We start from the raw sequence: 26360 nt of genomic DNA on the forward strand, positions 1-26360 counted from the left end.
GCCTTGGGCACTCACCGTCGTTCTCGTCGCTGTGCCGCCGCCGCGACATGCCGCACGCCGGGCGCCGCCGAGCTGAGAGAGGCCGGGCGGGAAGCGCGGCAGGAACTGTCGGGCCGCCGGCCGGTGCGAGGACACAGACGAGGCGCGCGCAGGGGCCGGCGCGCAGGCGCACTCGCTGGCGACGGGTCCCGGAAGCGCAGGCAGGAGAGGCGGCCGGGGGGGTGCGGGGGACGGCTCGGCGGGCTCGGGGGCCGGAGAGCCGGCGTCTGGAAGCTCAGCAGGCCGAGGGCGTCCGGCTCGCACGCAACCGCCCCCTCGGGCTTCCTCCGCCTCTCTGCAGCTTCCCTCTCCCGCCTTTCGCTCTAAGTCCTTCCGGGGACACGCGGAAAGCACCGCCCCTTCAGCCAGCCGGAGGCGGCCGGTCAGGAGCCGAACCCCGCGGGTGCCGGGCCACCAACGCACGCCGGAGTCCCCGCCTCAACTTCGGACCCGCCCTGGGGCTCAGGATTTCCCGGCGGCCCTTTCGCGTCCGCCCTCGAAGACTTCCGGGGCGAGGTGACGTCTCCCGTGTTCCTTTCTCCGTGAACTCCAGGCGGGGGCTGGTGGAGGTTCTTGGGACGCGGAGCCGTGACGACTGCTAGGCGGAGACGGTTCGATGAAGAAAGATCCACGGAAGGACCGGGACGGGCGGGTGCGTGCTCCTCTTACTCCCACTTCCGGGCCTTTTGCCTCGTCGGGAGAGCTGGGCGGAGCGATTGGCCTGGCCCGGCGCGCGGGGTGGGGCCGGGCGGGGGGCGGCGCTGCGCTTGCGGCCCCCGGGGCTGGGAGACCGGGTTCCTCGCGCGGTTACCCTGCCCCTCCTCCTCCTCAGTTGTTGCTGGGGGAGGAACAGGTGATTGCTCTAGTAATGTATTCAGTACTCGGCCCCTCTTTACGTGTGTGCGAACGTGACTTGCCCTGAACGTCTCTGATGAGCACCGCGCCTGCTTCTCTGCCTTGTCCGTGGTCGCTGAAATTTCACGCGTCTAACTGGAACCCTTGTTTCATTCTCTTGTCCTAACCGATTGCTCTGTCAGCCATACCCATTTCACCGTCCACCTGATTGCTTCATCCAGAAGTGTAGGTAGGTAGGAGTCATTCTTGGGTCCTCCTTTTCCTTCACTTCCTACCGAACAAGTCTATCTGTAAATCTTGCCAGCTCTACTTGAAAGAGTAATCCAGAATCAGACCACGTTAGGCCTCGGTGTACAACACTCCAGTTACTTTGCATTGCAAATTCTATACCCTGACCTAAAGAATTGTGCTCGCTCTTTTTCTTTCTTTCTTTCTTTTTTAAATTTTATTCATTTATTCATGAGACACAGAGAGAGAGAGAGGCAGAGACACAGGCAGAGGGAGAAGCAGGTTTCATGCAGGGAGCCTGACACGGGACCCATCCCCGGACTCCAGGAAGGCAGGCGCTAAACCGCTGAGCCACCTGGGGCTACCTCTGTGCTCTTTCATCACTGTACTGCATCCGTTCTGACTTTCTACCTGTTTCTCTAGTAAGGCAAGCTTCTCTCCACGTTTAGGAATTTATACTGTTTCCTTTGCCTCTGCTCCTAAATCTGCATGGATGGCTCCTCGTCATTTTGGTCTCAACTCAAACATCAGGTCCTTAATGAAACCTTCCCTGGATACCCAGTCACTGTGTTTATTTCATTCAACAAATATTGTATTTATTGACATTTAGCACCTCCTATATATGCATGCAGTGCTAAGGATGCAGAGGTGAACAAAGGAAAACCCTTGCTTTCTCAGTGTTGGTGACCCATTTAGGAATAAACAGACATAGTGCAATCAGAGGAGTGACCAAAGGGACAGTAGTAGATGAGAGAGGTGGTGAACTTTAGACATCAGAGTATGTTGAGAAGCCTTTGGGACTTTGGTAACCTCTATGGGGAGGAGGACAATTAGACTGTTGCAATAATTCAGTTGAGAAATGGTGGTGGCTTGAGTGGGATTGGAAGTTTGTCCATTTTGAGAAGATTTGGCCACACTAATGCTTTTTTTTTTTTTTTTAAGATTTTATTTATTCATGAGAGACAGAGAGAGAGAGAGAGAGAGAGGCAGAGAGAGAAGCAGACTCCATGCAGGGAGCCTGATGCGGGACTAATCGAGAGAGAGAGAGAGAGAGAGAGAGAAGCAGACTCCATGCAGGGAGCCTGATGCAGGACTAATCCCGGGTCTCTAGGATCACACACTGGGCCAAAGGCGGTGCTAAACTGCTGAGCCACCCGGGCTGCCCCACAATAATGATTTTATATTTTATATTTCTTCTGTTTATTAAAATGGGGCTTTCTTGGTGGTTATTTCGTCTATGGAATGGAATTTGCATTTTAGCGAACAAAGTGTTTATAACTAAAGTTACTAGCACACGGCTTGGTTGGCTTGGCTTGTACCTGGTGCTTTTCTGGTATCATTTACCTTAAATGTTTGCAGGGCTTACCCCCTAATTTAAATTCCTGCTCAAATGCTACTGCCTCAGAAAGACTTTACCTACTCTCTGTTTCTAAGTGCCCTGCATCACTCTCTTTACCCTGGTTTTTATCTTCATGGCCCTTTTTCCTATCTGACTTTTTAAATTTAATCAAGATATTCATTTGTAAAAAAAAAAATCATTTGTTGATTTTCTGTCTCTCCCCACTGCAATATAAACTTCCAAGAAAGCAGAGACTTTTTTTGTTTCTTTCACTGCTCTATTCCCATTGTCTAGCACAGTGCTTCACATAGAGTAGGTGCTAAACAATTATTTATTGAATGAATGAGTGAATGGATGGATGGCTTGGGCTGCTGGGCCCATGCTTATTTGCCTGATACTGATTCGCTTCAAGTTTACTTCAAGTAGTAATCAAAGACTGACATTGTTGTCTTTCCTTTGCTTTCTAGGAGACAGTTAACTGAAAGGAACTTGCCCCACTACTGCAACTAAACCAGATGCCTTCTTTCACTTCACCAGACCAAGGAGATGACCTGGACGCCTGTGTTTTAAGATTTTCAGACCTTGATTTAAAAGACACAAGGCTTATCAATCCCAGTAGTAGTCTCAAAGCAGAGTTAGATGTCTGTACGAAGAAGAAATACTCGTTTGCCAAAAAAAAGGTAAAATTGCTTATTGCTGTTGATGTTTCAGGATCATTGTGTATAGTTAATTCAGATACATCTATTAGTAGGTCACCACTCGTCAAGGTTTTCCTCCAGGGAATACAGGGCTAATGAGACAGGAGGCTGCTGCCATGCTCAAAGTACTAGTCAGAATCATTATCCAGTGATCTTAAGTAAGTGCCAGGCAAAGAAGAATCATGAGCAAGGTGTGGCTATGGAACACTTATGGTTGAGTATTTGAGGACAGATCCTAGACAGATGGGCTGGATTCCTTTTCCCACCTATGGATAGAAATACAGGAGCCCAGGAGACTTTAACATAGGGAGAACAGATAGGCAGTAGGGCAGTTGCCATCTAAGACTCCTGATCTGATCTAGCTGGCTGGGTTCTGTTGGTTAGGAGAAAGGACACAATGGTCCAAAATGGTTGTGCAAGCTTGATGAGGACAGTTGGGATTAGATTATAATGGGAGGTGATGTTGGTGTGCTGCTCTTCTATGCCATTTATCCTTTCTTGCAGAGAACATTGACTCAAACCTCTTCCTATTGAAGCTCAGAGCAAGGAAAATGACCTGAGGACATGCAATTGAGACTTAGTTTTCTTACTTTCTGTCTGCTGTCCTTCTGCAGGTAGCTGTTGTTGGCTTCATGTCAAAGAATAATAGATGTTTCTGCTTATAACCTCTTACCCACCATGCCTCTGCTCTCATCTCACGCAGATGTCCATGAAAATGAAACGCAAAGGGTACAGAAAGGTTTTTTTCAAGTACTATCTTGCAATAATTTCAGACTTAGAGAAAAGCTGCCAGAATTGTATAGTGGACCCTCATATCCCCTTTGTACACAGGCTCCATTCCTGTTTTATCAAGTGTCACAAATGGCTTTTATAGATCCATTCTAGGATCACATGTTACATTGAGTTGTGTTTCATACCTTCTTCAGTCTGGAGCACTCTCTTATTTTTTTCCTCCTGTGAAATCATGACCATGACATACTTGAAGATTACATGAGTTATTTTGTAGAATATCCCTTTGTTTGATTTTAACTTATATGATTCAGATTGGTGCTTTTATTAACAAGACTATCCCACAAGAGATGCTGTGTTCATCTGGCTACAGTCTATCAGGTGGTTCACAGTGGCGATTTGTCCCATTAGTGGTGATGTGAACTTTGTTTACTTGATTAAGGGAGTGTCTGTCAGATTTTTCTGCTATAAATTTTTCTTTTTTCCCTTTTAAATTACTTAGCATTTGGGGGGAAATGCTTTGGGCCTATGTAATTATCTTTTTCCTCATCCAGCTTTCATCTTCTAGCTTTAGATTCATTGATGTTTCTCTGCTTAGTTGATTGTTACTGTGATGGCTGCTAAAGGGTGATTTTCTAATTGCTTCGTTCCTTCTAGATTTAGTGTTTGGCATTCTGCTGTAAAGAAGAGCTTTCTCTTCTCCCAATTTATTTGTATCCGTGTGCATTCAGGTTACATTTTATTTGTTGAGTTACAGTCCATTATGTTATTGTTTATTATGATCAAATCATCTCACATTTTGCTCGGAATCCTTTCAAGCTAGTCTCTACGTCCTTTTGACTTGTTCCCATCATTCTTTGAGCATTTCCTTACTTTCTGATTCAACAAGGTGTTCCAAGGTCATCTTGCATTTTTCCTGACCCATCCCTGGAGTCAGACATTTCTTCAGGGAGCTCTGGTTCCTTTTAGTGAAGGACTGTCAAAAACCAAAACCCAGAGGCTCTGCGAGCTCATTGCTACCAAATATTGCCTCTCCCAGGACCTCTGGTGTATGGAGCTAGGAAAATATATAGATGAATACACAAATGTCTAGATGTATTGTATATATACTTCTGTATTTTCTACTGTCTCAGTATTAATCACATCATGAGCACATGCCAATACTTTCCGTTCCATTCCAGCATCACAAGAGTTTTTTTCTAACTCTCCCTTTCCAATATTTATAAGTTCCCTATTTGATGAGGTTGGTGAGAAATCTAGTTCCAATCGGTCCCAGTATATTTTCTTTTTTGCTTGTTCTCTTGTATGGAATAATCAATGTACTCACCCTACCAAGTTGCCTCCTTTACCAGGACCTGCCTTCTCCTTGTAGGCCTCACTCACCTCTGAGCTGCATCCTGGTCTCTCTTTCCTTGAACAGACTCCATAGAGGCCCTAACTGCTGCTAGGTCCTCAGTGCCTTGTTCACAAAATCTTAAAAGACCAGATAAGATTTGAAAATCAAAGTTTAAACGAAGAAGCACTTATGTTGACATACATGCACACACACACTCTCTCTCTCTTTGCCTATTTGGAAAGAATAACTGCAATAGAGTATAAAAATTGCCCTCCAGTGTAATTTCCTCTATTTCTGTCTGAGACACTCCAAATACAGTTGTGTACAGCTAGAGGATGGTCCACTTTGGTGGTTCATATTTGTTATCAATGTTTAGAGTGCCCATTTTTGGATGCTTTACAGTAGTTTCCATATACGTTAAAAAAGTTAAAAAAATACATACATACACAGGTATATATAAATACCTCTCTTCCCATTAGACCAGAAGGGAACAATTGTTGAGACACTGATAAACATAATCCCATTCAGCCTCCTTTTGTACATCAAAATACCACAGAGTTGAAAAACATGAAAAACTGGGAAACAAATTTGTGATAACTTTGATTAAGAAAAGGTCACTGAAACCACTTACAAATCAGGAAGAAAACAAATGCCACAATAGAAAAATAGGAAATAGATATGAATAGGTAAGTTATACAAGAACAAGGAATTGATATGAAAAAATACCCTCCTAATCAAATACATGCAGATGAAAGTATATCTCTTTTGCCTTGTAATTCAGGTCAACACTAGAAATACTGATAATAAAAAAATGCTGATAAAACTTGATGCTGTGGATAGAATGTCACCTTGTTGGTGAGCATATATAAACTGGTATGATTTTTCTGGAAGTCACTATCACAATTTTAAGTTTCCTGTTTCTTCATCCCAAAAGTTTTATTCTAGACATTTATTTAAGGTAGATGGTTAAAGAGATAATAGAAAGATGTATGCATGGAATGCTCATTGAACATTGCTTATAACTGCAAATATTGGAAACAAAAAAATGGCCGTTAGGAATTGGTTAACAGAATTATGGTACATCCACAGTTTTCTATTTAATTTTTTTAAACAGTAAGAATAAAAACAAATTATTTTCCAAAAAACAAGTCAACACATCTTGATATATTTCTTTCTGTTCTTTCTCAGTGCACTTTTTAATATAGTTGAGATTATATTGTAGAAGTAAATTTTATCCATTGTTTTTCATTTAACGTTATATCATAAGTATTTTCCCTTATAATTTAAAACTAACTGCTCAATATTCCATAGTAAGTATATTCCATAATTTCCTTGACCATTTCGTTTTTAGAAGTGACATAGTGTTGTTTGTAATGTTTTACTAATTTCTTAAATTCAAGCCCTTTCCTTAAGAACAAGTTTTAGATTGAGGTATAAGTTTACAAAGAAAACTGTTACTCTCAGGAAGTTCTTCTATAAAAAAATAGGACATAAAACTAGAAAACCCTGTGGAAAGATAAGGGATTCACTGAGACTTCTACCAGCTTTAAACTTAAGATTAACAGTGGCATATTTGAAATATAATTGCAGGCATTTGCCCTTTTCGTCAAAACCAAAGAAATTCCAGCACCTTCTTTTGAATGTAAAGAAAAGTGGTGGAAATGCTGTCAACAGCTCTTCAGAGACCAGATCAGCATCCACAGACATGCAGCAACACAACATGCTGATGAGATTTGCCACCAGACTGCTTCTGTGTTAAAGCAGCTGGCTGTGACATTGAACACCTCAAAGAGCCTTAAGTCTGAGGTCAATAGGAACCCTCAAAAAGAGCACTTTATCTATAATCATGAAGTGTCTGCTTGGCTCCCTGATTTAAGCTGCTTTAGCCCTGATGAGTTGATAAGGTAAGAATTTCATTCTGTACTTCAGTTTAACTTTAAAAGTTGTTCCAGCCGCAATGTGATACCACTCCTATCCATGAAAATGGCAAGATCCTTAAGGCACAGAATTTCCCTGTGGCCTGCTAAGCTAAGCCAAAACCACATACTCTGTATTACAGAAGCAATAGCATACACCCATGTAGCTGGCAGCGTTCACTAGGTTTTGTGGAAGGCTACATCTAATCTTCTCTAGGGAGAGGTAATGAACAGAACATTGTATTGTTTTCAAAGAGAAATTGGAAGGCTCAGAAATGTTAATGATCTCTCTACCCTGACTAATGTTAGAGTTTTAATTAATTAATTAATTTATACAGAAGCTACCTTTTGTTTTTTATTTTTATTTATTTATTTTTAAAGACTTTATTTATTTATTCATAGAGACACACACACAGAGAGAGAGAGGCAGAGACATAGGCAGAGAGAGAAGCAGGCTCCATGCAGGGAGCCTGACATGGGACTCGATCCAGGGTCTCCAGGATCACGTCCTGGGCAGCAGGCGGCGCTAAACCACTGCGCCCAAATATTAGAGTTTTAAAACAGTTTTTATTACCAAATATTTTCTGAGTTGAATATGTTTTAGAAGGGACATTAACTTTTAAAACTGGGGCATAGGATTAGAAGTTTAGATTGTGCCTTTGAAAAACTCACCAAGTTATATTACAGAATTCTAGAGGACAAATTTCTGATTTTAAGCAATTTCTGAACTATTTGGTGAGGAGAAAATGTCCAAATTTAATATACTCTTGTCATTAGTATTCAGTTTCCCCTGCCTTTGAAAAAGTCACCAAATTATATGAATTGTTCTCTATTCCCCATGTTTATCAAGAGAAGGAGAAAGAGAATTGAACTTGGAGTGAGAGTTGAGGTAGTCACTAAAATTCTTGGTACCGTTATTTTCTCACCTCTAAAATAGGAATAAGGATGCCTGCCCTGCTTCTGCACAGTGTTTCTCTATAAATTATATAAAATGATGATGGTTAAGAGCACCGCTGAACTATAAAGTACTGTACAAACATGGCCTTTTTGCTTCTCTGTGGTTCCATGCCTCAAGGAATTTGCTTTCTAGTGAGAGAAATAAAGGATACATGAAACAATTAGCAGATGATATGAGACAGGCTATATAATTATCAGTTGAATTGTGTAACAGATAATAATTTGTTCCAGTAGTTTAGAGAAAGAAAAATAGGTTCTAAAATAGACAAGGTTTCAGAGGAGAGTAGGCCCTGCAATATGATGAAGGTATTGGTGAGAGTTTCAGATTCCAGAGCTGGCTGGGACCTTCATTATCCTTTATTCCATAGCATTCTCTAAAATATGTTCTATGCAATACCAGTTCTGAAGGATGTTAACAGGCATTAAAGAGAGATGCCAAAGACAAATAAGGTTGGGAAGCACAAGCTTAAAATGTTCTTTACTGCAGGACTTTTCAGAGCCTTGAATAGATAAGGGGCTTTCATTGAGATTCTCAAAGAGGGAGATACTATCTGCAAGGTTTCTCCTACATGTAATTTCATAGGATAGCTCCAGAGCATACTTTGGAAAGTGCAGTCAGTCCATTTCACTTCTCTGGTTTTATAGATGAGGAAGTCAATGTCAGAGATGATAAGAGACTAGGTCCCAGGTCCCATGACTAGTTAGTATAAGACCGCACAGTGCGGCAGAGAGTATGGAGTCTAGTGTCAGAAGACTGTTGTCGATGTCTTGACTGTCACCCTGTAGCTGTCTCATCTAGGAGGAATTGCCCTTGGTTTACTCAGCTATAAAGTGGGGATAATAATAACCGTTCCTATGGTTAAGAGGATTACATGAAAAAATGGAAGTGAAACCTTCTTGTATGGTGAGAGATTAAAAAACAGATACTGCCTTGCCTGAGAGGATAAGCCAGAAAGGACTCAAATTTCCAGCTGTTCTGTAAAATGGGTTCTTATTTCCTGTCTCATGGATATGATGATGAAATGAGAAAATCAGAGTACACTCACTTTTTTGTAAAGTAGATTGGGTGCAGATAATGTCTTCTTCAGAGCAAATGCTGATGGGAGTTGCTCCTTATTTCAGAGCAATAGTAGGAGCAAAGTTAGCCTCTGTCTTGGCCTCCCCTCTAACACTTCCTGGGTCTACTTGGTGACTTGTGGCTGCTTTATGCCAGTGACTCCAATGTTTTTTTCCCTGTGGCTTTCTTCTAGTGGCCAGGGCAGTGATGAAGGAGAGGTGCTACTTTATTACTGCTACCGTGACCTGGAGGATCCGCACTGGGTCTGTGCCTGGCAGACGGCTCTGTGTCAGCACCTGTACCTCACAGGCAAGGTAATGCCTCCCACACCCCACCCTTCAGGGGACTCCTCTTGTCTCCAGTTTGGATTACAGAGGTTGTGCTCAAGACAAAAAGGATTCAGTGTCAGGCTCTTAGAAATCCTGCTAGGCTTTTAAGTCGATTACTGAACAGTAATTTAACATGGCGTTTTATGACAGTATTTAATGGACTGAGAATCAGCAGACTTTTTCTTCCAGAGCCAAATAGTACTTTTGGCTTTGCACAAAAACTACTCACTCCTGCTTTTATTAAGCCCTAAAGTTGTATGTGTAATTGTGAAGAAACTATAACAAGGTACAATTGGGTTAATTCTGCAATATTTCTTATCAGTTGTCTAGCCATTGTATGTTGTTTAAAAACTAAAGTTTAAATCTTTATGATCTTGCCTGCTTAGATAGACTTTTCCTTGGTAGAAAATTCCTATAGACTGTACTCAAGAAGTACCTAAAATGGATTTTGTTGATTTTTTAAAGATTTTATTTATTTAGAGAGTGTGAGCAGGGGGAGGGGTAGAGGAAGGGGCGGAGAGAGAGAATGTCAAGCAGACTCTGCACTGACCACGGAGCCCTATGTGGGGCTCAGTCTCACAACCCTGGGGTCATGACTTGAGCTGAAACCAAGAGTTGGACACTTAACCAACTGAGCCACCCAGGTGCCCCTGATTTTGTTGATTTTTAAGTCCATCCAATAAATTATATTCGTTTCCTAAACAAAACCTACTCAACCCTGCCACTATAATATGAAAACAAACATAAACACTAGGTATAAGAATGGGTATGGCTGTGTCCCCATAAAACTGTATGCAGAAACATAATTTGCTGACCTCTGGCATTAGGAAATGTTCTTGATATGTTAGCTAGGAAAAATTTCACAGAACTATACATACAGTAGGATTCCAAGTTGCTTCTTACTTTTCCTAGATCGTGCCAGGGTCCTTTACCATTTTGTGGTGTTGACATTTGCTGTTCCCTTCTCTCTAGAATGCTTCGCCCCTAGATCTTTGTTTGGCATGTTCCTCACTTCGGATCTCTGCCTGCGTACATATAATCTCCTGATCCAAAAGCAGTCCTCTCTCTAAAACTTCCCACTTTTTGTCCCATTCTGCTTGGAGAATTTAAAAGACTTCATTAACATCTGAAAGTATAATCTTTGTTTAATTTGTTGCAGTCTGTCTCTCTAATAAAAGCTTGCTAAGGACAGGAACTTTGTCTTAATTAATTGATGTATTCTTAGTGCTAGATCAGGGCTTGGCACATAGCAGATGATAAATATTTGGGGAGTGTTGAATAAAGGACTAAATATACATTTATAACAAAACCACAAGTGTTTGTATATAAAGATGGAAGGTAGACGATATCAAAATGTTAATTATGGGCAGTTTGGGTGGCTCGGTGGTTTAGCGCCGCCTTCAGCCCAGGGCGTGATCCTGGAGACCCAGGATCAAGTCCCACGTCAGGCTCCCTGCATGGAGCCTGCTTCTCCTTCTGCCTGTGTCTCTGCCTCTTTCTCTCTCTCTCTGTCTCTCATGAATAAATAAATAAAATCTTTTAAAAAAATGTTAGTTATGATTATGTCTACATGGTAAGATTGTGGATGGTTTTTGTTATTTTTCTAAAAATAAAATTTTTTTTTTGAGTGGGGGACACCTGGGTGGCTTAGTTGGTTAAACGTCTGACTCTTGATTTTGGCTCAAGTCATGATCTCAGGGTTATGAGATTGAGCCCAGAGAGCAACTCTGTGCTGAGTGTGGGACCTGCTTAAGATTCTCTCCCTCTGTTCCCCCACTTGTGCACAAGCTTACTCGTGCACATGTGCACTCACTCTCCAAAAAAATAAATAAATAAATAAGAGGGGGTGGGTGGGGAAGGGGCAGAGGGAGAAGGAGAGAGAGAGGCTCGATCTCAACCCTGAGATCATGACCTGAGCAGAAATCAAAAGTCTGATACCTAACTGACTGAGCCACCCAGGCGCCCCTTTTCTAAAACATTCTTAATGATTGCATATATTAACACAAACGTAAATGTATATAGACATAGAATTATCTATACATATATATATACACACACACATACTTGTATACAAATATATATGTATAAAAAGAGAGAGAGATGATGTATTTTTAATAAACTTATATCAAAAGGAAAAGGAAGTGAATTAGATTTACTCTGAGGTCTCCTTGGGGTATGACACTGTACTATCTTAAGCGTGATCTTTCCCACAGGTATTTTAAGTCCCTGAGGCAGTCGTTTGATCAGTAATGTTTTCCACACTCATGTTTCCTAACAGATGGTGCCAAAAGCTTCCTTTAGCTCAGTTAGTTCATTATCATGTCCTGCCCTTTCTACCTCTACAGTACCCCTTGCCTCCATTCACTCCTGCCTCCTCCTCCATGACCTCTGTCCTCCACTTCAGTAGCTTTTAAACCACTCTTGTTCTTCTGTCCTTGCCTGCCATTTAATCCATCCTTCACTCTGCAGCCAGAATCATCTTAAAAGGTAAATTAAACACCCTGTGTGCTCCTCAGAATCTCTCAGTGTCTCTCTAATGCATTTAGCTTAAAACCCAAATCCTTAACATAGCCTTAGGTTCCTGCATAATTTGGCCCCTTCCTACCTTTTCTGCCTATCTGATGTCATTCTTTACTCATCCAGCGACATGCTCTTTCAGTTTTTTGGAGCCCACAAAGTTTTTTTTTGTGTCTTTGGGTCTTTTTCCAGGCAAACTCTCTTCAAGGAAATCTCCCACACCCACAGTTTCTTCTGTAAAATTTCTACTCCACCTTCAGTTCTTAGTTCCAGTGATACTTCTACAAAGAGACCTTTCTTGACCTTAAATCCAAGTTCATTTTCCCCGGTACACTCTCGCATAGCATCTTGCGGTTATTTTTCATGGCCCTTGTCACTCTATAACTTTTATCTTAATATCTGTGACCTCCCATAGTCCGTAAGCTCTAAGAGGGCAAGAACTCTTTTCTTTCACTGTTGGATGTCTAATTCCTAACACAATTCCTGGCATATAGTAAAAAAAAAAAAAAAAAAGAAAAGAAAGAAAGAAAAAAGCTAGTAAACATTTGTGGAATGAATACCTTTTTTTTTAAAGTACACTCCACAAGCAGCATGGAGCCCAACATGGGGCTTGGACCCATGGTTATGAGGTCAAGACCTGAGCTGAGATCAAGAGTTGGACATGTAACCAACTGAGCCTCCCAGACACCCCCAGAATGAATTACATTTATTATCACCTCTATTTAGAGAACACCCTGAAAGATGGATGTTCTCCCAGTGAAGCTGAATGTACAAAATATGAAATCAATCTCTTTCCTTGTTTGGGGTCAGATTTTTATTCTTGGCCCAGTCCGAGGTGAACTAGCAATGAGGGTCCCTACCCACAAGGTGGCAGCACATGCCCGGGTCTTAGTGTAAATCCTTAGACTTGAAGGATACCTACCTGCCCAGTTGACTGAGGAAATTTTCTGCTGGTGGGAGAATATTGGCATTTAGGTAGAGAAAGAAGAGAACTTCAAGATTCTAGGAAGAAGTTCTGATGCCTATTGCTATACATTCCGTATTGCCACAAGAAATTTGAGGGGACACATTGGAGGCTTTGGAAGGGAAAAATTAATGTGATTTGGAATGAATATCTGGCTTTGAATCGCAGATGTACCACCTACCAACTCTGTGCCCCTGGGCAAGTTGCTTGATTTCTCTGAGCTCCTGTTTCCTTTTCTATCAGATGGAGATCATGATACCTACCTTTCAGGATTATAATATAAAGCTCCTGTATCATAGCAGGTGTTCAATAAATGCTAACTATTGCCGTCCATCCCTGAGGTATAAGGCCTTCCTCATTAAGGAGTCACCTTGAAGGTCTCTCTTGAAGACTCTTAGGGATTGAAAGTCTAGTAGTGCATGAGTTTCGAGTTATACAGGGATTAGGTGTGCTTGTCTTTTATTTGGGGTTTGAGATTAAAATAACATAGGAAAGAATCTACTAGCCTACCCTAAAGACAGTTACATAGAAGTATGTACTTTATCTGCCACAGTCAAAAACAGTTTTAGAGTAGATTTCCTGACACTTACTCTGGTTCAGCTCTATTTTTCTATATAGATTCTTGAAAAAATAGAAGTTGTTTGGTGGGATAGTTGTCTGTACAGCAGAGATGGCATACTCTTCCTACTTTCCTCTCCTGTGCCCAGAATAGGCTTTATCAGACTGCAGTACTTTCTCAAGGAGCCTGAATGTGATCCAGAATCCTCATCATGGAACTCTGGCTAGCTACTACTAGTGATTTGGCATTGGCTTATGAAATGAATCCCATTTATATCCGTGCCCTAAAGAATCAAGTGAGGCAACAAAGTATCTTCTCTGGGTCCTGACAAAGGGCAACCTTTAACATTTTCCAAATTCTAGTGCATTAGTAGGTATCATTACCATATAAATGGTAGTAACAATATAGAACCTCTGTCTCCGTAGAGTACCATGATGGTAGAGTGTTGTCCTTTCTCTCTAGCATTTTTCTCTAGAGAGCTCAGCTCATTCTAAATAGATCCATCTTTAAATTCGTCCACAGGGTTTTGTGGTACCAAGACAACTACTTTGCAGGCCTCCTTGAGCATTGCCTCTTAAGGCAAGGCCCTTAACCCAAGTTCAAATGTCCCCTAACCAGTGAAGCATTTCAAAGAGAATACAGCCTTTGAGAAGCCAAAAAGCCTCCAAAATGGATACACATTTATTTGTTCAACAAATATGAATCGAGTATCTACATGGCAGGCACTGTTCTAAGCACTAGTTACGCAGCAGTGAACAAAAGAGACATGCACCCCTTATGGAACTTGCATTCCAGTGGGTGGGTTTGCAGTGGTGTGCTTCCCTCCAGACATTGTGCAGAGGCGTACTTACATGCATTCTTAGCTCTCAACTGTGCTCTGACTTGGGTAATACCTCCTCAGCAGTTCTCTTCATTGTTGGTTCTCTTTTTATCTCTGTTTTATCAAGATGAAAAAATTGAGATTCAGAGAAGTAAGTTAATTTGCTCAGGGCCACACAGCAAGTAAGTGGCAAAGCTGAGTCTTGATCCTAGATTCACTGACCTGGATTTAGGTTACGGTTGAAATTTATTTCTTTGGTCATTGGACAGCAAATGGGGCTTTCTAGAAGTTTCATTCACTCCATTCTCTTGTTCAGTGCACATCAATTGAGTACCTTCTCTGAACTGTGGGCAGTGCCATTTTAGAAAGCTACAAGTATCTTCACGTGGTAACACTTGTACTGTGTGTCTGCTTTTCCTGCTAAACTCATGGACACGCACAAACCTGTTCTGTCCCGGGAAGATTTAAAATAAGCAAAGAACAGGCTGCATTCCCTTTCTCACCATCTTGTGTCCCAGGTTCGAATTGCTACAGAAGGAATCAATGGGACAGTTGGTGGAAGCAAACTGGCCACCAGACTCTATGTGGAAGTCATGCTTTCCTGCCCATTGTTTAAGGATTATATGTGTAAGGATGATTTTAAGGTAAGAGAAATTAAGAATAAAATGGGTTTAGAGCCATTTGTTTGTGCCTCAGTGCCTCTTCCCACTGTAGAGGAGAGCAGTGTGGAGAAAGAAGCAGTGCCAGATAAACACCCTTTCCCCGTTGGGCTTTGAGGCTGTGCAGGCATAGGAGCATGTGCATTCTAGTTCTTTACTAAGTCACCCTGTGGTCTTGGGCAAGTTAATGCCCTCTTGGATTTTAGTCTCCCTCCCTGTAGAATAAGGATATTACAGTTTGCACAATCTGTGCAAAACTGTAGATATTTTGCTCACTTAAGGGACCACCTGGCTAATTTAGGGCATCACTACGTTATTAGTAAACTTGGAATTGCAAGACTAGTACTTCACACCACATGGGGGTAAAGCTGTTGCTTTCACAGCTGAGCTCCTTTGTTTGAGTGTCCTTGTGCTTTGCCACAGTAAGTGATAAAGGTGGGGAATACCTTACCTGGTGTTAGTGCTGGTGGTGGGAGGGAAAGAAAGGTCATTGCTCCAGAGCAAAAGCTAGGATGTAATCTTACATGCTGAAATTATTCAGTGGTGTTTCAGTTTTGTAGTTAAATGCTCCTAGCCATAGAAACACCTTTTCAATTTAACATTTCTGTATGTGATAGGTATGTAATAGATATTTATTAGTGTTGAATTATCTGAAACATTTTAGGCCCTAACTCCCTTTCCCTATTAAAACATTAATTCTTACTTTGAGGCTTCTTAAGATTTCAGCTCATAGTATTACAGGACACATATAATTCTTATATCTGGCACTTGTCTTATATCTGGAGATGGGAGAGTAAGACTGTGTTCTGTTTTGCTTCTCATTGGCTAGACCAGCAAAGGAGGGGCTTGCTGTTTTCCAGAATTGCGTGTTGGTGTGTTTGAAGAAATTGTGCCCATGGGGATCAGTCCCAATAAGATCTCCTACAAGAAGCCTGGTATGCTTGCATTTAGAAGAAACATTTTGCTTTTCTGCAGAGGGACAAAATTTGATATAGAAACAAATGTGGGAGTCAGACACTCTGATCAGTAATCCACTCTTTAAAATAGCTTTGGGATATGGAATTTAAGAAACAAACAAAGAGAAAAGAGACAAAAAACCAGGTTCTTAAGTACAGAGAACAAATTGGTGGTTGCCGGAGGAAAGTGGGTGGGAGAATGGGGGAAATAAAGAGGATTAAGAGTACACTTATCACGATAAGCACTGAGTAATGTACAAAACTGTTGAATCATTATATTGTACATGTGAAGCTAATAGAATATGGTATGTTAATTATACTTTAAAAAAATAGCTGTAGGATGGCCAGCCTGTGGGTCATTCAGTGCTTAAACTGGTTTTCTCTATGGTGCTCTTGATAATTGAAGACTCACCCCTTAGAATGCTCTTATTTTTCCTGATGATTTGGCAAGAAGTTGTTTTCTTGGTTCAAAGATAGCAATCTAGGAAGAGTGTAATTATTACTTATAAATAGTTCATCAACTGAATAACACACAGGTTTTTTGCTACAGGAAGCAAGTGGCTTTCAAATCCAAAGCAGTGTGTTTGCAAGTGCTCTAGAATGTTCTCCTCCCCTTCTTCCCCATGGTTACTGTAGATGGTTGAAAGACATTTGTTTGGTGGGTTTTTTTGTTTTTTCTATGAAAATTTTCAAACATTAAAAATAGTAGAGAAAATAGTAAAGTGAATTCACATGTACCTGTCATACAACTTCAGCAATTACTAATTCATTACCAACTTTCTTCTGTACCCTGTCCCCTTCCCTCATCCTGGATTATTTTGAAGGGAATCCCATTGTCATGTCATTTCATAAATATTTTCGTAAAAATCTCTAAAAGGTAAACATTTAAAATAATAAATAAGGGCTCCCTGGGTGGCGCAGCGGTTTAGTGCCTGCCTTTGGCCCAGGGCGCGATCCTGGAGACCCAGGATCGAATCCCACATCGGGCTCCTGGTGCATGGAGCCTGCTTCTCCCTCTGCCTATGTCTCTGCCTCTCTCTCTCTCTCTCTGTGACTATCATAAATAAATAAAAACTTAAAATAATAATAATAAATAACTGTTAAGCTATTATTACCTCTAAGCAATTTTAATAGTAATTCCTTAATATTATCAAATATTATCAAACACTAGACAGTATATAAAATTGGCTAGACTAGCAAAGGAGGAGCATGATGTTTCCCAGAATTGCATGTATTTGAAGAACTCATACCCATGGGGATCTCATAACTTTTTAAAAATATTTATTTATTTATTTATTTATTCATGAGAGACACACAGAGAGACAGAGATACAGAGGGAGAAGCAGGCTCCATGCAGGGAGCCCAATGCAGGACTCAGTCCTCGGACTCTGGGATCATGCCCTGAGCCGAAGGCAGACGCTCAACCACGGAGCTACCCAGGTGTCCCAGGATCTCATAATTTAAAAAATTTGTTTCTATTAGGATTTAAGTAAGATCCACTCATTGTGATGGATCCCGGTGTCTCTAAGTCTCTTTTAACTTATACATTTGCCTTCCTCCTTTTTTTCCCCTTGCAGTTTATTTTTTGAAGGAACTAGGTCATTAATCTATAGTTTCCCACAATCTGGCTAGAGCTGATTGCATCTCTTCTGTCCTCTATTTCCTATAGATTGGTAGTTAGAGCATTGCTGGCAATAGAAATAAAACGTGAGGCACATATGTAATTTTATAGTTTTTAGTAGCCACGTTTTATTTTTTTTTAAGATTTTATTTATTTATTTATTTATTTATTTATTTATTTATTTGAGAGAGAAGCAGGTGAGCAAGCAAGCATGAATAGGGTGAGGGGCAAAGTGATAAGCACACTGCCTGCTGAGCAGAGAGCCCAGTGCTGGGGCTCAATCCCAGGATTCTGGGATCATGACCTCAGCTGAAGGCCGACTTCTTAACCAGGTGCCCCTAACAGCCACATTTTAAAAGTAAAGGAAACAAGTGAAATTCATTTTAATAATATGCTTTAATGCAATGTAGATGCAATGTAGCCAAAATATTTCTATGTGTAAGCATTGTAAAAAAATTACTAATGGGATATTACTTTTTTTTGCTTACTAAATACTTGAAATCCTGTATCTATGTCACATCTTTGGCCACATTTCAAGAGCCTGATATCCCCATGTGACTAGTGGCTATTCTGTTAGAGTCCTCAGATCCAGAGACTTGGTTAGATTCAAATTTGATACCCTTTTCTCTCTTTCCCCCCAAGACTGCCTGATAGGTAGCATTGTCCTCTTTCATCAGGAAACACAAAAGTCCGGTTGTCTCTCTTCACTTTCTAATATGTAGGTATTTAAATGAATCCTAAAGGTTAAGCCAGAGTAGGATACAGTCATCCAGGAAAAGAGACTCATGCACGTGGAGAGATGGCCCCAAAAGGGCTGTGTCTACCCAGTGCCCCTACCTTAGGATAACTAAAGAGCTCTTGGTCGGTGCTACCGAACATTGCTTGGGAAATTCGGGGAAACTGGGCTCTGGGAAATGTTGTGCTGCTTTCATTTGAGCCTCGTTGTTTGAAGGCACCTCTTTTCAACACGTCCTTGTGAGTCCCTGTCCAGTCAGGCCTTCGAAGGGCTAGTAGAACAGCAGCGAGGAATGGGTTTGGTTCTCTGTAGTGTCCTATAAGTGGAGGTCTTAGCAGATTTCTGTGTTTCTCATCACAGTTTTGAACCTCCCTTTCCAGCTTGTTTTGGTGACCATGTAAGTAGGTGATAATAAATCAGTTCTGGCCTCGTAACATTCACCTTACAATGCAGATTCCTCTGGGGCCTGTAGCCTTACCTGGATACTTAGTTTCAAGTGGTTGTTGGTGTTTACCCCTGAGCAGAATGAGCCTCCTTTGGTGCCATCAAGCTCTACCAGAGCCCCTGTCTGTGATGGGTGGTTACTCCCCATTGCCAAATTCACTGGAAGTTCCTCACAATCGACTGGGGTGTCTGGACCCCCAAAGATACAGTAATATTTCTATTTTGTAGAGTTGAGAAGGCCAGGGGGACCCCACCAGACTGAGATTCTCTCCTTTTAATCTCCTTGGATTTTACTAATTTTCTTCTTTTCCTTTCTCTCCTGCCTGCTTTAGCTTTTCCCTCCTTTTCTCTCTCCTGCCCTGCTCTCTCATGTGTCACTTCTGCCATCAGCCCCTCCCACTCTTTTTCTTCACTCATGGACACAGACTTAGACAACATTCTTCTTACCCTTTTTGTCTTTTTAAAGAACAGTCCAACTTTATTTTACAAATTTTACTCTCAGCTGCCTGTCAAGGTTCTTAGCTTTGAACCTAGGCTTGCCTTTGTTAGAGTCAAAATCCTATAGTCAAACACATAGTCATGCCCAAGCTCCTCCACGTACAATGAAAATAGAATGCTGGCTATATAATGGACCAGCAAACCCACATGGCAACTTAGATCCCAACTGGCTTTTATTATTGGGTTAGACGAAGTATGGGAATGGAAAATTCTTTGACGAATCATTTCTAAGCCTCCAGATCTCCATGGCACTTATCTGTGGAGGAAGGAAGTGAGGTTATCTGGAATCACTGAATAATTTCATCATGGCCATCAGAGAGTGTTATTTTCAGACATAATTGCAGTTATGAATAAAGGTTTGGGTGGAAGGAAACCGAGCAACACATAAGTCATCAGGCTGGGCTAGCTGGGATTGGATTTTGTTTTTGTCTTGTGTAAGTAAATTTTTGGTTTGGTTTTAGGAATCCATTTATCCCCAGGTGAATTTCATAAAGAAGTAGAAAAATTTTTGTCTCAGGCAAATGAAGAACAAAGTGATACTATCCTACTGGACTGCAGAAACTTCTATGAAAGCAAAATAGTAAGTAAGAGTTGAGTTCAGTGGAATGGCAGGTCTCCCCCTTCCCACATCATGGTGTGTTTGTCAAGCGATACTGTGTATGCCTACCTGTGGCCAAGTCACATAGCTCTCCCCGCACTGCTAGCAGCTTCAAAACCCAAGCCTTTGAACTCAGGATCTGGTGAGAACATCTAAGAAAATAGGAATTAAAGACATCTTGGCACATAATGTATTTGTTGGCTCCCATGTGCCTACCTATGACATGTGTCAAAGATGCTATAAAGTAGGCTATGGGCAGCCTCTCCAGTTCCCATGAGGACTCTGGGAAGATGACCCACAGCCCACCAGTCTTGTTTCTGAGTTCCAGAATTGACGGTGAAAGGTCAGAGTGTAGGATGAGAACAGCAACTAGTAAGTGTTTCCTTGCCACAGGGCCCTGAGTGGGGTTGATGCAGAAAGAACCTTTCTGATCATTACCAGGTATGTTTTTCTGATCATTTTCCAGGTATGTTTTTCTGATCATTTTCCTTCTGTGTCTCTTATATCGCAGGGACGATTCCAGGGCTGCTTAGCTCCAGACATCAGGAAGTTCAGTTACTTCCCTAGCTACATTGACAAAAATCTAGAACTTTTCAGAGAGAAGAAGGTGCTGATGTATTGCACTGGGGGCATCCGTTGTGAGCGGGGTTCAGCCTACCTCAAAGCCAAGGTAAGTTAACCCCCTTGGGGGCCAAGAAAGCTCCACCAACAGCATGTGTTGAGTGTTCCAGCCCCCCTTTCATTCCCTCTCCCACCCCCAACCTTCCAGGGATTTAGTTTTCCCTTGTATGGTTTCAACGTAGAGTTTGTAAGTACAAAATCTGAAGTTCTTAAATCTCAAGATGTGGGAAAGCACTTAACAGTCTTAGAGTCTCATCAAATACAAAAGGGAAAGCTTAGTTAATATCTCCCTTCTCCTAATCCTTATGCTTGATCCTGAGAAGAACACATTCACATTACATGTTCCAACAGGTGTCTTTCTATATTTAGGAGGCAGCAAAAATAGCTGGGCTTCCCAGGACCTAGTGAAGGCCCTGACTGCTGTCATCACCTGCCATTCGTCTGTGGAGCTTACCAGTCTTTGCCTCCTCAAATTTCCTCTTATTTTTCCTCACATAGGGAGTGTGCAAGGAAGTGTTCCAACTCAAGGGTGGCATCCACAAGTACCTGGAGGAATTTCCCAATGGTTTCTACAAAGGGAAGTTGTTTGTTTTTGATGAGCGTTATGCCTTATCCTACAACAGTGATATAGTGTCAGGTAGGTCAGCACGGGCTGGAACTTTTTTTTTTTTTTTTTAAAGATTTTATTTATTCCGGAGAGACACACAGAGATAGAGAGAGAGGCAGAGACACAGGCAGAGGGAGAAGCAGGCTCCATGCAGGGAGCCCAATGTGGGACTTGATCCTGGGTCTCCAGGATCACACCCTGGGCTGGAGGTGCTAAACCGCTGAGCCACCAGGGCTGACGGGCTGGAACTTAAACCCACAAGGCAGGCACACTCTCTGTATGAACCATTCAGGAAGGCAGCCCAGTACTGGTTATGTGAAGAGGAAAACAGGGAAAAGAAGTAATGAAATATGACCATTTCCCAACAGAGTTAGAGATACAACAGAAGCCTGGATCAGGAATCGGGAGACCTATACTGGGTCCTGGCTTCCCCATTTACTAGTTTGGCAGGTCTTTTCCAGTGGGGGGATGATGTCACTTGTTCTGCCTACATGCTGGGAGTTGAACTAATAGGTTGAAACAAGGGTCTTAACCAGTAGTTGATATATAGAATCCAGGGGTTCTGTGAATTTGGATAGGAAAATAATTTCATCTTTATTTTTGCAACCCCACACTAACTGTAACACTTCGATTGTTAATGTAAACCAACAAATCAGTAATGTTAAATGCACCAGTGACTATTAAAACCACAATATTTTCATATATTATGAAGACATCTCCAAATAGCATTTATATTCATTATTCTCTCAAAGTGGAAGTGGTTATTAGGTCCCCTGTCTTATTTAATGTGTTAATAAATATCTTAGCTATATCACAGATTTTTAAAAATGTTTTGATATTTTGTATTTCTGTCTAATTGGTTCCCTTTATAATCCTATGTATTTTTAGAACCTCCAGTTTAGGTGGTCTGTAGACACATGTGGTAGGTTAGGTACTTTTGAGTGGTGGCTAGGGCATTCTGAGGTCCAAGGGCCAAGCCCAGGGGTGGGGGTGGCCACAGGAGGATGTAAGTTCAAGAAGCCTGTGGTTTGACTGTAGTGTTAAGTCCTCACTGGTGTGGGGTCAGTAAAAGGAGAATGGAAATAATTCTTAAGAAAACTGGCTCTTGCCCCTGGATGCCATAGTTTTGACCTGGAAAGGTCATAGGCAGACAGCCCTAGTGGCTGTTGTAATTTCCTAGAACTCCTGTGATCAGAGCCTGAGATTGAATTACCACTCCAATAATGAAAAAGATTTGAGTATGATTGCCTTTTCCCCTTTCTTCTTGATCTTTTTATTAATTTTAATTGGCGTTGTATTTGTGTCTCTTATTGAAAGCTACTCGAAATCTGTTTTGGAGCTAGATGGAGAGAAGAATTATAAATAAGTATAAATAGTGGATTTGAGAAATGTTACAGAAGAAAAGTTGGCAGGATTTGATGGGTACTTACATGTGAGTGTGAAGTGAAGGCAAGAGAGTAGGCCCAAAGGTAGCTTAGATAAAACTAATTAAGGAGATTTAAAGAATGATGTTGTCACTGCTAACAGGAAGTTGGCATGGGAAAATGGGCTGAAAAATAGATAATGGGGAATTTTTTAGGAATCGAGTGGTCAAGTGTCCACTAGCAACAGCAGGAGAGCCTGAGGCTTGGGGGAAGAGGGGCGTGGAATACAGAAGTTGAATATAGATGTGAGATCGTGTGTATTCACATATGTTGTATTCCGTGACAAAGGGAATGATCTAAAGGAAGACCATTGAACCAAGGGGTAATTGGCCAGCTTTGGAATAAAGAAACAATACTATCTTTTCTAAATAGGAAAAAAGAAAAAAATGAGTCACTGAATGTTGGAATCAGGAAGACAGTTCCCAGATAACACTGGGAACCACCTCCCACCCACCACCCACCCCTGCCAAAACAGTGGAGGTGAGAGAGCATTTTTTTTGCTAGAGGACAGGAGACTCTATTTAGAAACCTTTCCAGGCCCAACAGGGTATATTAGCTGATGTGCTAAGAGTTATATTTAGGACCTGGAGAAATGCCTGTCCACATGTGTCCACATGTATGTATATGTTTAGAACTAGAGCTTTTCTTTCTTCCCCAGAATGTTCATACTGTGGAGCCCCATGGGACCAGTATAAACTCTGCTCAACTCCCCAGTGCCGCCAGCTCATCTTGACCTGCCCTGCTTGCCAACGACAAGGATTCACAGCCTGTTGTGTCACATGTCAAGACAAAGGGAGAAGGCTGGCTTCAAGTCCCATCCAGAGCAGCTTTAAAGAGGAATGTGAGTGCACAGCCCGACGGCCACGCATACCCAGCGAACTGACACAGCAGGTGCGGCTCCCAACGAGCCCCGAGCCCCAGCCTGATGTTGGTGAGGATGGGCCATGCCTATGTGAGCAGCAGCAGTTCCCTAGGCCTTCAGAAAGCTAGTTCACAGGGACCACACACTGGAGAATATCAAAGCTGCAGCAATAGAAACTTGAGCGCTGGCAATGCCAACATCATAAACTGGGTACCATACTGGCCATCTAAACTCCAGAGGGGCTGGGAAGAGGGAGTTGAGTGCTGACCACTTACCTGAGACATTTGACTCAGAAGATGCCAGAGCACAAAAAAACGTGAGCTGAGTAGGATGGCAGAGCTGCTGGGGAAGAGAGCCTTGAGCCTAGTGACCAGGTTGTGCCCTCTATGTGCCATGTAGCAGACTGGTGGTAGTCATTTGTCTTGTCAGCAGACCTGTTCATCCTGGTGGCAAAAGTGTAGCCCTGGAGGGTGACTCCTTAGAAGCAGGCCACTCAGGTTACCTACTATCCACTCCTACCCTCATCTCTCTGGCAGCCTGAGAGACTGAGGATCTGCAGGCTATGGCATTTGACTCACCTCTTGCTTTTGTAAATAAAGTTTTATTCGAATAGCCACACTCATTCATTTACATATGATCTGTGGCAGAATTTAGTTACAACAGAGACCTCATGGCCTGCAAAGCTGAAAATATTTGTGATCTGGCTCCTTTATAGAAAAAAAATTGCCATCCTTTGGTCTAAACCTACAACACACCTGATGGAACAGGTGGTCTTAAAGATGTGGCCCCCTTCATTTTTTTATTGAATTGGTTTCTGTGAGCGATCTCTCCTTAAGAGTCTCTGCTTCCCCCAGTACCCACACTCTTAGCTTTTAAGTATTCTCTTTGAAGGATTCAGATTAGTTTGGGGATACTGATGTTTTGGCATTTTTTTAGATGTATGCCCCAGAACATAAGACACATTTTGAATGAGGTCATTTAGCATTGCCGTGGTAGTTTCTCAGCCTCTGACCAACATGTGAGGCATATGTCCATTTCCCACTAGTCACAAGAAACACAAACACAACCATCCATAGACCAACAGATTTAATACTATATTGCCATTTCCAGTGATGCAGAATACAGCTGCAGTTGTGTTTCAAGGAGAAGCCTAGTGGGGATGGCCATCCCAACAGCATGGTGCCACTCCTGGGCCCATCTGCAGCCTCAGTAGACACTCTTCCATAGTGGTGAGGTCCTGGCTCCACCTCTGGTTACCCTGTACTGTCCACATCATTACAGTTCAGCGTGCGAGACTTTTCCTTTTTCGTCAAAAGCCTCTGCTCAGTGCTCTGCAGCTTCGTCTGTGCTTGTCCACTCTTTGGCCTGTCCTTTATCATAAGATTTGCTGAATCACTCCTGAAAATAACTCCCAAGCAACAGAAATGCTAGTTTAACTGGCACTGTGGTATATTAAAAGGCACAAGGGCATTGTGGCTTAACATTTTTGCTGGATCCCAAGAGATGCACATGATGTTAAAAAAGGATCTGGCAAAAACACCATTATTACATTTTCAGAATCACCATCTTGGGATGGTTTGGCCAGGGTTTCTGAATTCTTTAATATCTGGATTTTCTTCACCGTTGGCCTTCAGAGGCTTAATTTACAGGCATGAGATCACTGGTGACTTGTCTAATAAGTGACGTGACACGTGGTTGAAGTCTGTAAGTTTAGCCATGATGGACTAGAAATTTCTCTAGTGTTTTACCTCACATAAGCCATTGGACCACTGTGCAGTGTGGAAAGGTGTTTTCAAGTATTTGGCCATAGGTTTTCACATCGTTGCGGTTGGCATTCAATAAGGAAAAAATTCTTTCTGATTCCACTATTAAACTGTAAATAAATCCCAGATGTTCGTAAGAACACTCAGGGAAACAAACGTTTGTTGCCTGGGATTGGTCAAGAAAGGATGGTTTTTGAGACATGAAATTTCACCATTGGCTTTTTCATTTCTTTGTATCCAGCAAAAGGAATCTCACGTTCCTCGGTTCCTGGCAGAGCTCTGTGGCTTCAATCTCTCTTTCCTGAGGGGCAAAATTGTATTTCTGACCCAATAATCAATTTGGCAACTTTAATCTTGAGGTTCTTCAAATTCATAAGAATGATAATCTGTTTGCTAAATACCTAAGATCAAATTCAAAATAAAGTATTTTATAATGCTTCTCAACCATGCGGAAGAGTGGGCTGTTTGTTCCTATGTTACACATTCTAAATATACCTGAAACACCACGCAGCACGGCCACCAAAACTGGGCTCCCAGGGTTAAGTCCTGCTGCTAGAACATCTTCAGTAAGATCTGTCGGTTTGGGGTCCTCTTAGTTTTTAAATAATAACCAGACTGAATTTCTGTGACTAAAGAAAAACTTCACATTAACCATAGTTTATAAAATTTTCAACTACAACCACTAGTTAACCTAAAACCTTAGTGCATAAAGAACTGAACCACGAAAGGGTTTTGTGCCGGCATTTTGCCTTCTGGTTTCCACTGCAGAGCACAGATTATCAGTAGAACATGTGCAGTTCAAAGGCATGGTCGTCCCCTCCACACACTAGACGCCACTTCGGACCTTGGGAATGATGGGCCCAGTTAAGTCTGCGAGCCTCCTCTTCCTCACTGGAAAGGAATGGAGATGAGAGATCAGTTGACCCTGTGCGCTGGGAACTACCGCTGTGGCTCTGAGAAAGCCCCGGAAGCTTCTCGCTTTTTGGTTAGCAAGGTCTGAAGTCTGTTGTTTCTAAAGGACAGTTACATGTGAGCTGTGTCAGGGCCCTCCCTCCGGTTGGCGTTCCCTGATGAGGGTCTGCGGTAGCTTTGACTTATTCATATGTTACTTCTGAGACACTGACCACACAGGCATAAAACTCACTTTATCCACCTCTGTCAGTTTTGCTTTGTACACAAGAGGTCCTGCAGTTGGTCTTTCCTCCTGCTCAGACAAGAACTAAAGTTC

The 26360-nt window shown here is 42.0% G+C and overlaps 3 protein-coding genes across 8 annotated transcripts in view; 1 reads left to right on the forward strand and 2 right to left on the reverse strand.

Annotated features, from left to right (window-relative positions):
- NCBP1 (nuclear cap binding protein subunit 1) overlaps window positions 1-689 on the reverse strand; it is a 37543-nt gene extending 36854 nt beyond the window's left edge. Inside the window, exon 1 of one of the 2 annotated variants that reach the window (XM_026013339.2) lies at window positions 16-689. In XM_026013339.2, the coding sequence (XP_025869124.1) occupies window positions 16-49 (34 nt within the window). In that variant the 5' untranslated portion in view covers window positions 50-689. The remainder of the gene's footprint in view (window positions 1-15) is intronic. The other variant, XM_072727876.1, reaches the window with a different exon arrangement.
- Window positions 197-25576, forward strand: TSTD2 (thiosulfate sulfurtransferase like domain containing 2). 2 transcript variants are annotated; one of them, XM_026013341.2, is made up of 10 exons: window positions 197-691; window positions 2929-3141; window positions 6815-7128; window positions 9348-9468; window positions 14862-14987; window positions 15832-15937; window positions 19719-19837; window positions 20367-20525; window positions 20975-21113; window positions 23166-25576. In XM_026013341.2, the coding sequence occupies exons 2-10, from the start codon at window positions 2977-2979 to the stop codon at window positions 23495-23497; spliced, it is 1581 nt and encodes a 526-aa protein (XP_025869126.1). In that variant the 5' UTR covers window positions 197-691; window positions 2929-2976; the 3' UTR covers window positions 23498-25576. The 2 variants fall into 2 exon arrangements, with proteins under 2 accessions (XP_025869126.1, XP_025869127.1); XM_026013342.2 differs by lacking the exon at window positions 197-691 and adding an exon at window positions 775-1123.
- TMOD1 (tropomodulin 1) overlaps window positions 24439-26360 on the reverse strand; it is an 82466-nt gene continuing 80544 nt past the window's right edge. For all 4 annotated transcript variants that reach the window (XM_072727879.1, XM_072727881.1, XM_072727878.1 and 1 more), the window contains exon 10: window positions 24439-26023. In XM_072727879.1, coding sequence (XP_072583980.1) covers window positions 25959-26023 — 65 coding nt within the window. In that variant the 3' untranslated portion in view covers window positions 24439-25958. The remainder of the gene's footprint in view (window positions 26024-26360) is intronic.

The sequence above is a fragment of the Vulpes vulpes genome, chromosome 12, assembly GCF_048418805.1.
Source record: "Vulpes vulpes isolate BD-2025 chromosome 12, VulVul3, whole genome shotgun sequence".
In the NCBI taxonomy this organism is placed as follows: Eukaryota; Metazoa; Chordata; class Mammalia; order Carnivora; family Canidae; genus Vulpes; species Vulpes vulpes.